Raw genomic sequence first — 15579 nt, 5'->3', positions numbered from 1 at the left:
GCAGATCTGATTTTCTCTACTTTTACTTCTACTTCGTAATATTTTGTGATACTTTGGGCTATTTTCAGTTTGTCAAGTTGAAGTAGTTAAAACCTCCAATAAGAAAGATAGCCAGAGGAATTCCGGAGTTGTTTCAACGGAGTACCAACATTTATTATTTATAAAAGTCATGTAAAGCCCAGAACTTGTGTTGCACTTCGTGCATGGTAATTATGAAGTGACAAATATGTTTTCACGAAAGTATTAGTGAATATAATTTAGGTACCGGATTGCGTGTTCCGCTCAAACCGCATTATCGCCCATATCAAATATTTCATCACGGAAAATATGGCCACCATAATGTTTAAAGGTCAACTGCATCTTGAAAATGACTTTGCCTTATTTCGTACGTTATGTGGTTAGGAATATGAATAAAATAAAAAAAGTTGAAATTACATGATAGTTTTCAAGTAATTTAAATTATAAATCGAAAAGCTGAAAAACGGATTTGAAATCATTCAGCTATGAAATGACGTCATGTGAGTGACACAGTAGAAGTCCTGGTATAGCTCAGTGTGGTAAACAGATAGTTATTCGTGTTGGGATTGACTTTGATGCTGGATTTGATTGTGAATATGGAAGGTATGAAGAAGATGAGGCACGTAGGTACATCTTGTGTCGCGTATGGTTGCTCGAATACGCGATATTCGGTACCCAAAGTGTCTTTTCATCGCTGTCCAAATCCTATTGCTGGAGAGGATTATGAAGACTGTGAAAGTGATATCCAATCCCTGTCAAGTGACGATAGCTTCCACCCAACAGAGTTAGATGGCGAGTCAGAGTGAGTACTTGAACAGTGTAATCATATCCGTACCAAGTCTTCACCAAGATATTGATTTGCAGGCATTCAGATTCAGAGAAATGTCTGGAGAATAGCAAGACCCAGTTTGTGATTGTGGACAGGAATAAGCTGGTAAGCATTTTTCAACATTGTCCAATGTGTCAATCAGAGTCGGACGTGCAAGAGTCAAGTTTAGGTAGCACACTGAGAATCAAGAAAGACTGCACAAACTGCTCATACTCCAGATTTTGATTTATGGGTAGTGTAGATGCCGTTACATCCTTTAAAGATGAAAAAACCTACTTGACTGTATCAAAAAGAAACAAAGTGCTCCATTCAGCATATATACATGATACATATAGGCCTAAATTTAAGTTACAATCAATAGCATCTTTGATTCTGTTGTTTACCATTATGACAATCCATTTTCAGATTCATTGGCATACGAAAGGATTTGCGATGTTCTCTACTCCACGCGAATGGAAAATGACATACGCCATCTATCGCCGAATGGAAACACTGCTGGAAGTGAATCATTCAATGCCCTCCTCAATCATTTCTGCCCAAAGTTATATCACTACAATCATATTTCAGTCAAAAAGCCAGGTAGGTACCTTGCAGTGTCTCGGCTATTCAAAACAACCTACCGTATATCAGATTTTGGCATAATTACTAGCCTCATCAATTATGCATATTTTGTAGGATGCAGTTGGCAATCCTGCATTTGAATGAAAATTGCTCGAAAATTGTCAAAAGAAGGAGCACCGCGGTCAAATACCCGAAGTACAAAGATGGGGAATGTGCGGCTCACATGATCCTTGAAAATTCAACATTTGGTAACTGCAGGTGATCTGACTGCATCATAAGATTTCGTCATATTGTTATGCCTGTTCTAGATTACTGCAATGAGCTTGCCGAAGAAGTTCAAGCACTCATCAGAACTGGACCAGAAACTGTTGAGTTGAGCGATTGTGCTGAGACCGTTCCACCTCCTCTGACTAGCAGCATAATCAAAATTAGCAGAGAGGAAGCTATTGCCCGACATAAAACCCGATATGCTTTTCTGCCTGACACAGTAGTTATTTTGGTCGATTAGTTATATGCGTTTATTATTTGGAATACAACTGTACATTCACAATGTGGCGTTACTGAACTGGAATCCTGTGTAAGAATTTAACATAAATTTTGTTCAGGAAGCAGTAATAACGCATGCAGGCAGGATTTTCCGCTGGATTTTGCCACAGAATCCCCATACCCAGCGGACACAATTTCTGTGGGCAGTATGTTTCAACTTCCTGAAAAGTGAAAACAAATGTATTAGTGCGATAAAAGTATTTGGCAACCGAATCAGAGATTCATCCCATGCATGCATCGTACTCGATGTTATTATTCTGCGGCCATATTCCTGTTGATATCCATAGTAGGACATCTCCAACACGTCAACGTCCAGACACACTGAATTGAATCCTGGCAATACTGTGATACACTTCAATTCTGTCAGTAACTCTCGGAACCTCCTTACAGCACAAACTTATCAAGATACATGACTGAAACGAGCTATTACACTACAGACTATACAACTGTATTCCATGTAGTCTCGACGAGCGGCTTGCGCTGAGCAAGCTAGGCTGATCATGACCCATCATATGAAGATGCAAGGGGTTCCACTGACGTGGGATCGAGCGCATCAACACCTGAACCAATACGGAATTTAAACGGTAATTTTGTAAGTACGTGCAAAATTGATACTTACATTCGACATCCGAGTACTCGGACTCAGTCTCAATATCACTTGGCAAATCAGATCCAATGGAAACCTCGGCCATAACTGACTAGAATAAAAACTGCGAGAACACAAACAGCCGCTGTGACCGGTGTTGATAATAGGTGTCACTCACTTGACGTCACAATGCACATTCTGCTTTTTCTGTAAACATGCCAATATTGGAACTTTCAGTCAAAATTACGGCAATTTCCGATTGAGTTGAAACACGGAAAGTCGGTAATTTCGTTATGAAAAAAAATTCTGAACACGATTCCGCAAAGTTGTCATGAAGATGCAGTTGACCTTTAAAACTACCATTTTGCAATCTAGCAATTACCTATCATATCGTAATCTAGCAGCCCATGACGTGTCCTGCTAATACGGAAAAGTGGAATGCGGCCTTTTTATGAACGTTATACCTGTTTTGGCAGACCACCTTTTAGGCTTTCCGGACAAATGACAATAAATATATTTTCCTATTTTTAGAAGTAGTATTTGTATTTAATTTTGAATGCCGAGCATCATACTTTGAGCTCCAATCACTATCAGTTATTTTGTCTGCAGAACATACTTGTTGAAGTATAAAAGCAAGTGAGTAATGATTCTATTTTCCGAAAATAAAGCTTCACTAATAGACAATGTCACGATTCACCGTATTTGTTATTAACGTATATCAATCGCGCAAAATAAGATTAACAAATACTGTTTTTCCCTATGCTGAAAATTAAAAGTTTACATTGAATACGATTTATTCCTACATACTCGGATAAATACGCACTTAATGTAGGCACCCGGCCCACCAAGTATAGCCTACATAAATTTTCCCATATCAGGCCCGCCAACTAGAGAAGTTGACCGCCCCAGAGCTGCATGGACTAATGATTCTTATTGTATACGGAATGAGCCTTTGTTGAACAGAAGAGCATTCCAGTGCAGTTAACTCATACCGATTGTTGAAAATGATGATATTCGTGATTTTATCGCAATAAATCAGACCTGGACAAAGTGCGGCACGCGAAGCTATTCTGTGTGGCCCGACAAAGGTTGCTTGGAATTTAAAACATAAATCCGCTTTTTAATGACTGAAACCATAGGCTGTATTTACTTAACAGGAAATTCGTTTACTTTTAACCCTGTTCAGTAATATGCCACGATTACGCTGCTTAATATACCTCGCAAGTGTAATCCAGATTCACAATAAAGGCAATGTGGCAAGTGTGAGTAGCAATTAAAGGGAAAAGAAATCACTCTTTCCATATATTTATATATTGAAACCTTCTTTGTTGCCATTGTCACATTACGATTATATCGAAGTATGTGTTCCAAAGTGTTACGTCATACGTCACCGAATCCTTAATTCGTAAAACAAAGTCAATCAGTGGTCGCGAAAAATATATATCTTTCGTACATAATTGTAGAATATATTTTGAACTCGTGAAAGATATATTAAAAATATCTTTAATATGTTTTGTGTTTGCTGGCAAGGTATGTGTTTTAAAGTGTTACGTCATACGTCACCGAATCCCTAATTCGTGAAACAAAGTCAATCGGTGCTCGCGATTACTATATGACTCATTATATCCGTCACACATGAAGGATGAACGGGCATGTAAACAAAAGCCGAAAACTGAATTTCCAGAAAGGTGGTTCCCAACCTTTTTCGACTCATCATCCCCTTATCAAGAACTTCTACATAAATTTTTGCACCCCTTATATACGGATCCGATAAACGAGGTATATCAACGGGCGATTTATTCACCAAACTCTGATCGTTGGTGATTTGCCAAAAAGAAAGGTCATTTTTCCGAGTAGGTGCTCGAAAAACCGGTTTCCGCGTCTACTTTCCACTAAGTTGACCTTTTTTCGTCAACTCTCGAATCATATGCAGAATAAGCCGTCTTCACTTGCATTTGTGGCCGTGTTCTTAATTATATTGTATACTATAGACGTCTAGAACGTTCTAAAACTTTCGCTCCCGGTCGCCCTTTGGTATTTCGCCCCCTTGTTCTTAATTATATTATATACTATAGACGTCTGGAACGTTCTAAAACTTTCGCTCCCGGTCGCCCTTTGGTATTTTCGCCCCCTTGTTTCTCAAAATTGGACAATGTCGCCCACGTTAGGAACCACTGGTTTAGAGCACCAAATATTTGTATACTGGAGTCATAGGTAAACCAGCACTTTTAGTTTTTGCCGAGCATGTCGCCTAGATTAAGGATGTTAATTGAAGTCGATCTTATGACAAACACACGAAACACTCGGTCAAGGGAGGTCGACTTTCAGAAAAACTGCAAGCTTTGCTCAACATCAACGCTATTTAGGCTGCACAGAGTGCACACTGTTCGAAATGCAGCAACCAAGATAATAATCTTTGTGATATTGCATATATATTTCAGTGCAGTGGTTCTCGAACTGGGGGGCGTAAAAGCATCTGAAAGGGGCACGAATCCAAAGTTTCAGTGCTCGCGATTACTATATGACTCATTATATCTGTCACCCATAAAGGATGAACGGGCATGTAAACAAAAGCCGAAAACTGAATTTCCAGAAAGGTGGTTCCCAACCTTTTTCGACTCATCATCCCCTTATCAAGAACTTCTACATAAATTTTTGCACCCCTTATATACGGATCCGATAAACGAGGTATATCTACGGGCGATTTATTCACCAAACTCTGATCGCTGGTGATTTGCCAAAAAGAAAGGTCATTTTTCCGAGTAGGTGCTCGAAAAACCGGTTTCCGCGTCTACTTTCCACTAAGTTGACCTTTTTTCGTCAACTCTCGAATCATGTGCAGAATAAGCCGTCTTCACTTGCATTTGTGGCCGTGTTCCTAATTATATTGTATACTATAGACGTCTAGAACGTTCTAAAACTTTCGCTCCCGGTCGCCCTTTGGTATTTTCGCCCCCCTGTTTCTCAAAATTGGACAATGTCGCCCACGTTAGGAACCATTGGTTTAGAGCACCAAATACTTGTATACTGGAGTCATAGGTAAACCAGCACTTTTAGTTTTTGCCGAGCATGTCGCCTAGATTAAGGATGTTAATTGAAGTCGATCTTATGACAAACACACGAAACACTCGGTCAAGGGAGGTCGACTTTCAGAAAAACTGCAAGCTTCGCTCGACATTGAGGCTATTTAGGCTGCACAGAGTGCACACTGTTCGAAATGCAGCAACCAAGATAATAATCTTTGTGATATTGCATATATATTTCAGTGCAGTGGTTCTCGAACTGGGGGGCGTAAAAGCATCTGAAAGGGGCACGAATCCAAAGTTTCATGAATTTTTTACCGTGCGCTTCGCGCGACTTACCACCAGCTTATGGTTGTTGCTCTGTGCATTGTCCGACTTTTATACTTCAGGATTCTCTCATAAACAACCATAACCTTCCATGCCATCAAACTATCCATTGGGATTGCCAGCATTCGGGTTGCTCTTTTTAATATTTTGTGTTATCATGATAGTGAGGAGCGACATTTTTCACTATCATAAAAGTAGGCAGGCTCACAGAAGTTTGACAACTATTGTTTTAGAGTCTTGATATAAGAACGTGGATAGAAGTTTAAAGGGAATAAAAACGTGACAGGCTAACATTGCTTCGAATCATGGCGGCAAATAGATATTTTTTAAATTAGCCGTCACTTTCTCATTACCTAACATCAACACATTCACTGAGCAGCATTTACTAACAATGTAATTTAGAAATAAAATCAAAATACGCTGGTGAATATAGCTAGAATTTATCACTCGGCCCGCCAACGTATTTTCTACATCTCATGAACCTAAAAATAGCGAGAGTAGTCCCAATCTTCAAGCAAGGAGATGACACCAACAGAAGTAACTACAGACCAATTTCTATACTACCAACCATGGCCAAAGTGTTCGAAAGGCTAGTCCATATGAGGTTGATGGATTTCCTTGATAAAGAAGAAATTCTGTCGAAACAGCAATTTGGTTTCTGGGTAGGATTCAATACCTCCCAGGCAATTCTCGATGTGACGGAGAAATACTATAAGGTAATTGAACAAAACAAAGTGGCATGCAGTATATTCCTTGATCTCAAGAAAGCGTTTGATACCGTTGATCATGACATCCTTCTTGCCAAGTTATCGGCCTGCGGTACACTGGCGTAGCAGCATGTGCTGCCGCCCCTGGCTCTCGCTTAAAATGCCGCCTCCTAAGTATACCGAAGCAAATTTCGACAAGATTCATGTTCAAGCAATCTTTTCAATAAAAATTATTACAAATAATATGCCTCGTCTCAGCCTCACCGTCTTAACGTTAGTAAAGCCAAAAATAATAAAGACAAGAAATAGCGAACGAATGTATTTCATTTTCGAGTCTTAATTAACACTTGTATAAATTTAAGCACAATCTGTCAATCTGACAATTATTACCAACTTATACAGTTCCTAGGACCGGTTTACCTTCACAGCTATCTCGGTCTGCTGTACCAAATCGTAACTAGGGCTGGGCACAATGATTCGAGTACTCCAATCTGATGATTCAAGTCGAGTAGTAAAAGACGATTTTTTCGATTAGGTAAGATTAGGTAAGATTTACAATTAATTTTGCGTCAACGTAAATAACCAACAAAAGGGGGGTTCGCAGACGCTTTATATAGCGGTAAGAACAGCCTATATTCGAGAAGGCTTGATTACAACGATTAGCATCCGTAGATAACCCCCATAGACAGGCTTCTGCGCCTATGATCGGCAGCGCAGGATTCAGACTGCCGCGCAGAAACAATACGCTCCTCACCATTGATGTTAATTGATCAACGAGAATTATAGTTTCGACACTATTTTCCACTGTGGAAGCCTTGAAACATTGATTGGTCGTATCTCAGCATACGAAACATGTAGTGCAAAGTTTCCGAAGTCATGATCATCCCTCAACATTGTCACCAAGTACAATGAAATCGGTATGGTCGAAAAAATACCAAATTATCTTTAATGGGATGGATAACAGGCATTATATTCTTTGTGGTGGCATGAAAGGTGCATATTTGAACAGTGACATATGGCATTCTGTTATGACCTCATAATGAGTGATACGCGAATACTCGACTCTACTCGACTCGAAGCATAATACGTGATTTAGAATCGAATCACTCAGGTACTCGATTTTGCCCAGCCCTAATCGTAACCCAGAGTATAGATCACTAACCTACGGATATCTGGGCAACTTAGTTGTCACACTTGAATACGCACTACCCAGACACTACTGATGAGACAGGTATAAAAGCAACATAATTGGTCATGGTCATCCTGGCCAGGCCCTCCGTGCGGTCAAATTTAACAATAATGATCTTAATCGAAAGCTATCGTTGCCCTGATTCCGGAAATACAATTTAAATGCTAGTCTGAAAATCGGCAATTTCCCGAATAAACGCTCGATATAATTTCCATTGGCATGGTCGATTGGTCATTGTGTTGTGGCGCTCCGATTGTTAGGAGCAATCGGCCTTGACGGCTATTTTGGAGTGGTTCCATTGTCATGTTAACATATTCGAAATCAGCGCGACACTAGCTTTCGATTGAGACCAGTCTGATTAAATTTTAGCTCACGGGACGCCAGCTATATAGGACTACCAATTACGCTGCTTTTAGCCGGCTGCATGTGTACGCTGTGCTCTGTGCAGCCTCATTTTGCCGCCCCCTTGGAGCCTGCCGCCCCTGGCGCAGAGCCAGAACCGCCAAGTGGCTGCGACGCCACTGCTGCGGTATCAGGGGTGTTGCCAATGACCTTTTCAGATCTTACTTGAGCAATAGATCTCAATGTGTCGATATCGGTGGCATCAACTCGTCGCCTGGCGCCATACGATGCGGTGTCCCTCAAGGGTCTGTTCTTGGTCCGACATTGTTCTTGATATATATCAACGACCTAGCTAAATCCACATCGATGGAAACCACCCTATTTGCTGATGACACGCACCTCTTCGCTTCGTCAGATTACGTTGATGAGCTCAATGCGAAGCTTAATAGGGAAATGACTTTGGTATCCAAATGGATGATGTGTAATAAATTAACGCTGAGGGCTGCCAAAACCCAGATTATATTCATTAGTAACGTCATAAGTACTAAAGAATATCGCACTGTTAGTGTAATGGTAAATGATAAGACGATTAATCCTTCTAGGGTTGCAAAATATCTTGGCATATTCATTGATGGCGATCTATCCTGGAAGGACCATACCCAGAAGCTAGCGGCTAAACTCTCCCGTGGTGTTGGCATCTTACGGCGCCTTAGACATCTAGTTCCGAAGACGGTGCTCCGAGAAGTGTATTTTGCAATGGTTCACAGTCACTTGCAATATGGAATTTTGAGTTGGGGCTTCTGCAACAAAAGTACTTTGCATCCAATACAGGTGATTCAAAACAACTCCATTCGTGCCCTTACGGGGTCATTTCGATGTAATCTTGGAAAGTCATATCGGGAGTGGAGAATATTGAGAGTTGAAGAAATTAAATATATGGAAGTAGCTAAATTCATGTATCGTTTTCACAATAAACTGCTTGCCTTCAGTTTGGAGCATGAATTACAACTATCAACATCCACCCATAGTCACAATACCAGATTTTCAGCCGCACCAAATTATCGCCACAATTTAGTAAGGAAGGAATTCTGCAAACGATCTCTTTTGATAGCCGGTCCTATCATCTGGAATTATGTACCCATTACAATTCGAGAACGAAGCTTCAACGGTTTTAAAAAATCACTGATAGACTATTTGCTGGACCCTTCCAATCAACCTATTGGTCTGTAATTGATGCACTATTGTTGTTGCTGTTCGAACATGGCTTTCTTATGTGTATGTTGTTCGTTTATACCGATCTCTTATATTTTTGTGTTTTCGAAATTTATCATTGTGTTCGTCTGTCTCGTGAGTTATAATTTGTATGCTCTTTAGGAAAGGGATTGACAAGATGACCTCTCGGTCGTATCGTCCCTTCCCTGTCCATACCGATTATTTGAATGTTTCAAATTTTCCTGGTGAGACGAATTTAATAAATGATCTATCTATCTATCATTTCGCCCGCGGAGGAAAATAATTGCCCACCCCTGCTATAAATGCTCACGTATTTTCACAGTAAAATCTGGGGCAACTCGAACTTATATTCCAAAATCTAGTCCAAACGAACTGCGGTGGCAAGTAAACACCGCGAGTTCACATATCGATTCTGTCACACCTATCAATCCTATTGGAGATGTTATGCAGTAGATGACAACGTGGTTAAGCCCCCTTCAGACACAGCACTGATAGAATTACCTTTCTCTATTTCGAAGTCAATTGCCATATACGTAACCCACTCAACCTGTTAGCATTTCTTCATTTTTCTCCCACATACACGCATAAATACCATGGGTTTGTGGCATCAAATGACTCTACTGATGATTGCTACTGTGGAACATTGAACCTACCATATAACCAGCAACGAAGAAAGATGCGGTTCTTTTTGATTCTCGCTATGCTCGGCGTGACTTCGGCAGCCTACTACTCTGGATCTCGTAAGTCGAACCTATGATCGTTTTCAAAGAACTGTATGCAGTATCATGCATGCTATCAGTGCGTAAGTACGACACTGACAAATATGCATCTTCATCAGGTTATGGCTGCTCGTACGGATCAGGTTATGGCTGCTCGTACGGATCAGGTTATGGCTGCTCGTACGGACATCCATCACCCTACGGCTATTGTCCTGGATATTACTCTCCCCGGTGTGCCTACAGCCCTCCTCCGTACTACTCCAATCCGTGCTATGCTCCATCATACTGCGTTCCGCAGCCAGCTTATTGCGCCCCGATGCCACCTCAAAGAAATCTGATTTGTTCTGATCCCACGCCAGTTATCGAACCATGCGCCCCTGCCCCTGTTGTTGCACCATGTGTCCCATCCCCTGTCGTCGAGCCATGTGCCCCAGCCCCTGTTGCTGAACCATGTGCCCCAGCCCCTGTTGTTGAACCATGCGCCCCAACACCTGTTGTTGAGCCATGCGCCCCAGCCCCTGTCGTCGAACCATGCGCTCCAGAACCTGTCATTGAACCATGCGCCCCAACACCTGTTGTTGAGCCATGCGCCCCAGCCCCTGTCGTCGAACCATGCGCCCCAGAACCTGTTGTCGAGCCATGTGCCCCATCCCCTGTCGTTGAACCATGTGCACCGGCCCCTGTTGTTGAACCATGCGCCCCAGCACCTGTCGTTGTGCCATGCGTACCAGTCCGTGCCGTCAAGCCATCCGCTCCAAAAGCACCTCTTCGTAAGTATACGTCATATATTTCGATACATCGGCTATATTTCGGCTCGGATGCTCAATTGTTCCTCTCAAACCAATTTCAAACGGTAGACTAGATGCTCGGCGATCGAGACCCGCCATTCATCGTATGATAAAGGAAGGGGCTTATTCAGAGTTTTAATAACTCGAGTCGTAATTTTTCGTTGACTCGACCGGAATCGAAATGGAAAATTACTCGCCTCGACTTGTTCCCGAGACATTGCACATGACTCGACCATGCCCCATAACTCGAGAACTTATATATTAAAGGGGCAATGCACTCTAAAAATGATGTGGTGTCAAATTGATAGGCAAAACGGAAAAACAATTTTGGCCGCCACCGTTTTCTTCAGAACGCCTCCGTAATGGAGCTGCAATTTATTGAAATTTCAGTAGCAACTTCACAAGCCAGCAGTAACGCAGTGATTGAACTTTATATAGTTTTTAACCGATGTTATGAAGCAAATATGTCATACATGCCCTATGTCCTAAATAATATAATACACTAGGCCCGATTTTGACATGAATCTGAACTTATTCCGTTGAACGCAGTATCTAATCTACCTTGGCGTGTACGACGTATTTTCTTCATAACATCGGCTGACAACTATATAAAGTTCGATATTTGCGTGACTGCTGGAGAGTGAAGTTGCTATTGAAATTTCAATAAACCGCAGCTCCAATACGGTGGCGTTCTGAAGAAAACGGCTTAGGCCAAAATTGTTTTTTCGTTTTGCCCTTTAATTTGAGACCGCGTCATTTTTAGAGTGCAGTGCCCCTTTAATTCATTCAATTCTCGTGTATAAGGGCCGATACCAGTAGAATAGGGGCATAATCCCTAATATATCTGTTTGTATAGACATGTTGAGAGTGGCAAAAATAGGTATATTATTTATGCGAGGCTTTTGATATTTAACGATAGTTGCACAGAGCCGGTCATGATCTTGCGACCGGTGACCAGTGAACTCGAAGACTTGGACTCGGACTTGACTCGGTGGTGAAGTGAAAAGGACTCGATTTGACTTGAGTCAAAACTATAAAAGTATAAAATTTATTAGTTATTTGGTTTTAAACCAGGTATGAATAGAATCGGTTGATGTTAAATGGTGGATTTTTGTGTTCCGTAAGGATGCGTGAGACCAGCACGTAAACCTCGTCGTCGTCGTCGCGTGACGCGTATCAACTTTGGTGTGATTCGCTGCTAGGATGCGCGGTAAGTGAAGTTATTGTTTTTTACTGCATGTGATAATAATGCTGAATGTATTTCGATCTTCAGGATACGACGATTATTGAGAGTTGTGGAAGGATCCGTTAGAAGTTGCAACATTCAGATCTTATGAAACCAATGATGCCGATTATGAAATCAAATATTAAATTTGCCGTCCGTGCCTTAAAATAATTATACACTATCCTTGCCACGAATTTTGTGACTTCTATAAATGAGTAAGTTAACACTTGAGCCTAGCTAAGTCAGAAATAAGGTGCAAGTGTCATTGCAGGACTGGCGTGGCAACAGGGAATGAATATACGGTATGCTATATTGGCCTCACGCCGACCCCAGAATAATTTAGTAAAAGTATATAGGCCTACAACAAAGCATCACAAATAAATATCTGCAATATATAAAATGTGGATTGAGGCGTCACATATGCTACTACATAGCCAGGTCGCAGTGATCATATTATAGGTAATGAGGATGCAAAGTCATTCAAAACCGATAGCACTATTTGACTTTGTTGCATATATCGTATTGATCGCGGTCGCTTCTAAAAATATTCTTAATATTCAGCCATAGATGGGGATAGGGAGCTTGATTCAGTAAAGGTTGCGAACCACTGCTGTAGGTAGTATGTGTAGAGTTAGGGTTGCATCTGAAGAAAATGTTGTGTAATTATGCCACAATTGTGCAAATACCTTGAATAAATAAACATGTAGTATTAGGCTACCGGCGCTTTGCACCCAATATTATCGACGTAGGTCGTATGCGATGTGGAGTGGCTTAAACCCGACATCGTCGTCGGCTCAACAGTTATAGTATGTAGATTGTAGATATATATTATTGGAGCGGAGCTATTCTGTGCAGCCAGCAAAAGGTTGCCTCAAATTCAAAATATAAAACCTACTTTTTCATGTTGCTGCATGCTCTAAAGCAGTGGTTCCCAACCTTTTTATCCTAATTCCCCACTTCCGATTTATTCCGAGCCTTCATTCCCCACCTAAAATCTCTATATCCATATCTACCCTTCAAAGTGCTACCTCCAATAAAATTTTGCAAGACTTTGCTTAGCAAATAGTACGTGCTATTGGTGATTGTTAAGATCCCCGGAATTGATCATCACACAAAAAAATTAACGCAGCGGTGAAGTGGTAACCATAAACGCACCTCCGTAAATATATGTAGGCCTATCACCCGGTGCGCGCAGCCAACAGAAAAATAGGAGGGGTTTGAAAATTTTCCAAATGTTGCGGGGTAGCATCAATTTACATACGTAAATGTCGAATGATACACGGGTCGGATAAATGTGCTGATGTTGACGAACTCATGCGTGTGATATATATATATATATATATAAGCCGCCGTGAACTACACTTTCGCACAATATGGGCTACTAAAATAATTTGAAATTACATAAACATGCAATTTCATTTGTATGTGCGAGTATTAGGGAGTCCACGATCTCCCTTGAATACATGTTCAGCAATATGAGCTCTTATTACAACGAATCAGAATTTTTCAATCGCTACGTTTCGTGACCGTTGAGGGTGTACAAATGAATAAAACATTTCTGGAGATCGCGTGTCGCTATCAAGGCGATTCTCACTAATTGGAGGCACTGAAAATAAGAATCGTTGAATTGCAAATGAGCTACTAAATATTCGTCCGGCATTTCAAAACGACATTTAATAGAGCAGAATATTACTGTAGAGATTTTTCAAAAGTGAGTCTATTCCCCACCAGAAAACCCGAAATTCCCCACCAGTGGGGAATTCCCCACTGTTTGGGAACCAATGCTCTAAAACCATAGGTTGTATAAACTGACCGCAAATTCGTTTACTATCAAGCCTTTTCAATAACATTCCGCGATTACGCAGCTTATACGTAGGCCTACCTCACACGCGTAATCAAGATTCAAAATAAAGTCAATGTAGCAAATTATGCAGTTGCCATTAAAGTCACAAGAAATCACCAAGCCTTCTTTGTTGTCATTGTCACATTACGCATTCAACGATCTGTGTTTCAATTTGTTACGTGATGCGTTTTCAAATCCCTAATTCGTAAAACAAGTCAATCAGTGCCTGTGATTTCTATGAGTCATCATCACCCATAAAGGATGTCAAAAAGAAGAAAGCCGAAAGTTGAAATTCAAAGATGGTTCGGAGCGATAAATATTTGTTTACTGGAGTCAGGGGTAAACTCGTCTTTTTAGTAGCTACTGCTGAGCAGGTCGCTATGTTTAAGGAGTACAATTTATTTTGATTTTATGACAAAAAACGTAGACGCATAGACTCGGTCAGCGGACGGCGAATTCCGGAATAACTGCTAGCTCAACTCAACAACACTGCCATTTCGTCAAGCTGCACAGTGCACACTGATCGGAAGCCAGCGACCAAGACAATAAGCGATATATTGCCCCAGGACCGTAACTGCCGCACCCCGAACCCCCCAATTCAAGGGGCGAACTCAAAGGGGGCCCAAAATTAGATCATGAATGAACAGAAATTATAGAGTATTATTTTGTAAATTTATACAACTTTTTTCAAATTTTCCCCGCGCTACGCACGATTTAGAAATCGATGGTTTATTGAATTGGGCATTTCGGCGTCAGCCATTATACCGCGCCACGACATATGAAGTTTAGGCCAACACGAGACTCCGAGTAGGCACTGCAATCGCAGCTGCTGATCAAATTAACTAAGTAAAGGGAAAATGTTTGACAACGAGAAAACCTGAATACCAAAAAGCACCGCCTTTATGTTGACCGAAAACCACGATGTCCAATTGTTCATAGGCAATATTTGGCAGTGAAGAAATACTAATTTGAAATCGTGTGCGTCGATTAGTTTAGTACGCTTTGGTGATTTCAATATTTTTTCACATAGCAGATGGGAAGTCACGAAATAACAACATGTAACGAACTAAATATACCAACTCCGCCCCCATATTTCCAAGACTACACCTCACTCAGCTATAGCAGTAAAACTGAGTAAGTGGGCTGAGAGAGGTTTAAAAATATAGCAATATACACGCCATTACCATTATTATTGACCGATTTGATCATGAATTATGGAAAAATTCTGCGCCTCGCGCGACTAGGGCATCCTACTTTACCCATTAGTGTATACTAGAAATCTCGCTAAAATTTCTGACTCGGCCCGCCAACATTTTTTATGCTCTCATTTGGCCCGCGGAAAAAAATAATTGCCCACCCCTAGACTAAGATATGGTAACAAACATTTTCGAAATTGATATGGCGTTGGTCAAAGTGTTTGTGAAATGTTGCGAACGGATTAAGCGGCGGTATGTCAATTCCCATAGTGTGATATATTGAAACCGGGAAATGCGTGCAAGTGTTTCAATTCTCACCACACACTCTATAAATAAGTACTGAACCGATTGTTAAATGTATCAATACCGACTTGTCAACGAAAAGTATTAAAATATGTTTTGTGTTGGTCTGTAAATTCAACATTAACGATATTGTTGCTTTACATT

At 40.9% G+C, this 15579-nt stretch overlaps 2 protein-coding genes and 1 long non-coding RNA gene across 4 annotated transcripts; 2 read left to right on the top strand and 1 right to left on the bottom strand.

The window, feature by feature from the left end:
• The first annotated feature begins 347 nt into the window (after positions 1-347).
• LOC145441973 (uncharacterized) lies at positions 348-1958 on the top strand. 2 transcript variants are annotated; one of them, XM_080319929.1, is made up of 5 exons: positions 348-820; positions 883-952; positions 1253-1426; positions 1523-1656; positions 1717-1958. In XM_080319929.1, exons 1-4 carry the CDS (start codon positions 594-596, stop codon positions 1550-1552), a joined length of 501 nt encoding a protein of 166 aa, XP_080176055.1. In that variant the 5' UTR covers positions 348-593; the 3' UTR covers positions 1553-1656; positions 1717-1958. The 2 variants fall into 2 exon arrangements, with proteins under 2 accessions (XP_080176055.1, XP_080176054.1); XM_080319928.1 differs by lacking the exon at positions 1717-1958 and having other exon boundaries at positions 1253-1635.
• A 380-nt stretch (positions 1959-2338) lies between these two features.
• LOC145440125 (uncharacterized) lies at positions 2339-2903 on the bottom strand. Its single transcript, XR_013915431.1, has 2 exons — positions 2574-2903; positions 2339-2514 (listed from the first exon to the last, which is right to left on the bottom strand). It is a non-coding gene; the product is annotated as an uncharacterized LOC145440125 (long non-coding RNA).
• A 7040-nt stretch (positions 2904-9943) lies between these two features.
• LOC145440892 (uncharacterized) lies at positions 9944-12287 on the top strand. Its single transcript, XM_080318664.1, has 4 exons — positions 9944-10101; positions 10200-10850; positions 11994-12078; positions 12142-12287. Exons 1-3 carry the CDS (start codon positions 10038-10040, stop codon positions 12068-12070), a joined length of 792 nt encoding a protein of 263 aa, XP_080174790.1. The 5' UTR covers positions 9944-10037; the 3' UTR covers positions 12071-12078; positions 12142-12287.
• The last annotated feature ends 3292 nt before the right edge of the window (positions 12288-15579 follow it).

This window comes from Botryllus schlosseri, chromosome 6 (genome assembly GCF_051294905.1).
Source record: "Botryllus schlosseri isolate E-star chromosome 6, Bs_hap1, whole genome shotgun sequence".
NCBI lineage: Eukaryota > Metazoa > Chordata > Ascidiacea > Stolidobranchia > Styelidae > Botryllus > Botryllus schlosseri.
Note: the sequence above shows the minus strand (reverse complement) of the source record. Positions and strands in the feature narration are given on the sequence as shown.

What these genes read in the sequence shown, in the direction of transcription:
- LOC145441973 (XM_080319928.1), top strand. Translation starts at nt 594, where the DNA reads ATGCTGGATTTGATTGTGAATATGGAAGGTATGAAGAAGATGAGGCAC. An exon ending in GAGTTAGATGGCGAGTCAGA is followed by an intron (nt 821 to 882) that starts GTGAGTACTTGA and finishes ATTGATTTGCAG; the next exon opens with GCATTCAGATTCAGAGAAAT. An exon ending in TTGTGGACAGGAATAAGCTG is followed by an intron (nt 953 to 1,252) that starts GTAAGCATTTTT and finishes ATCCATTTTCAG; the next exon opens with ATTCATTGGCATACGAAAGG.
- LOC145440892 (XM_080318664.1), top strand. Translation starts at nt 10,038, where the DNA reads ATGCGGTTCTTTTTGATTCTCGCTATGCTCGGCGTGACTTCGGCAGCC. An exon ending in AGCCTACTACTCTGGATCTC is followed by an intron (nt 10,102 to 10,199) that starts GTAAGTCGAACC and finishes CATCTTCATCAG; the next exon opens with GTTATGGCTGCTCGTACGGA. An exon ending in CGCTCCAAAAGCACCTCTTC is followed by an intron (nt 10,851 to 11,993) that starts GTAAGTATACGT and finishes GTGTTCCGTAAG; the next exon opens with GATGCGTGAGACCAGCACGT.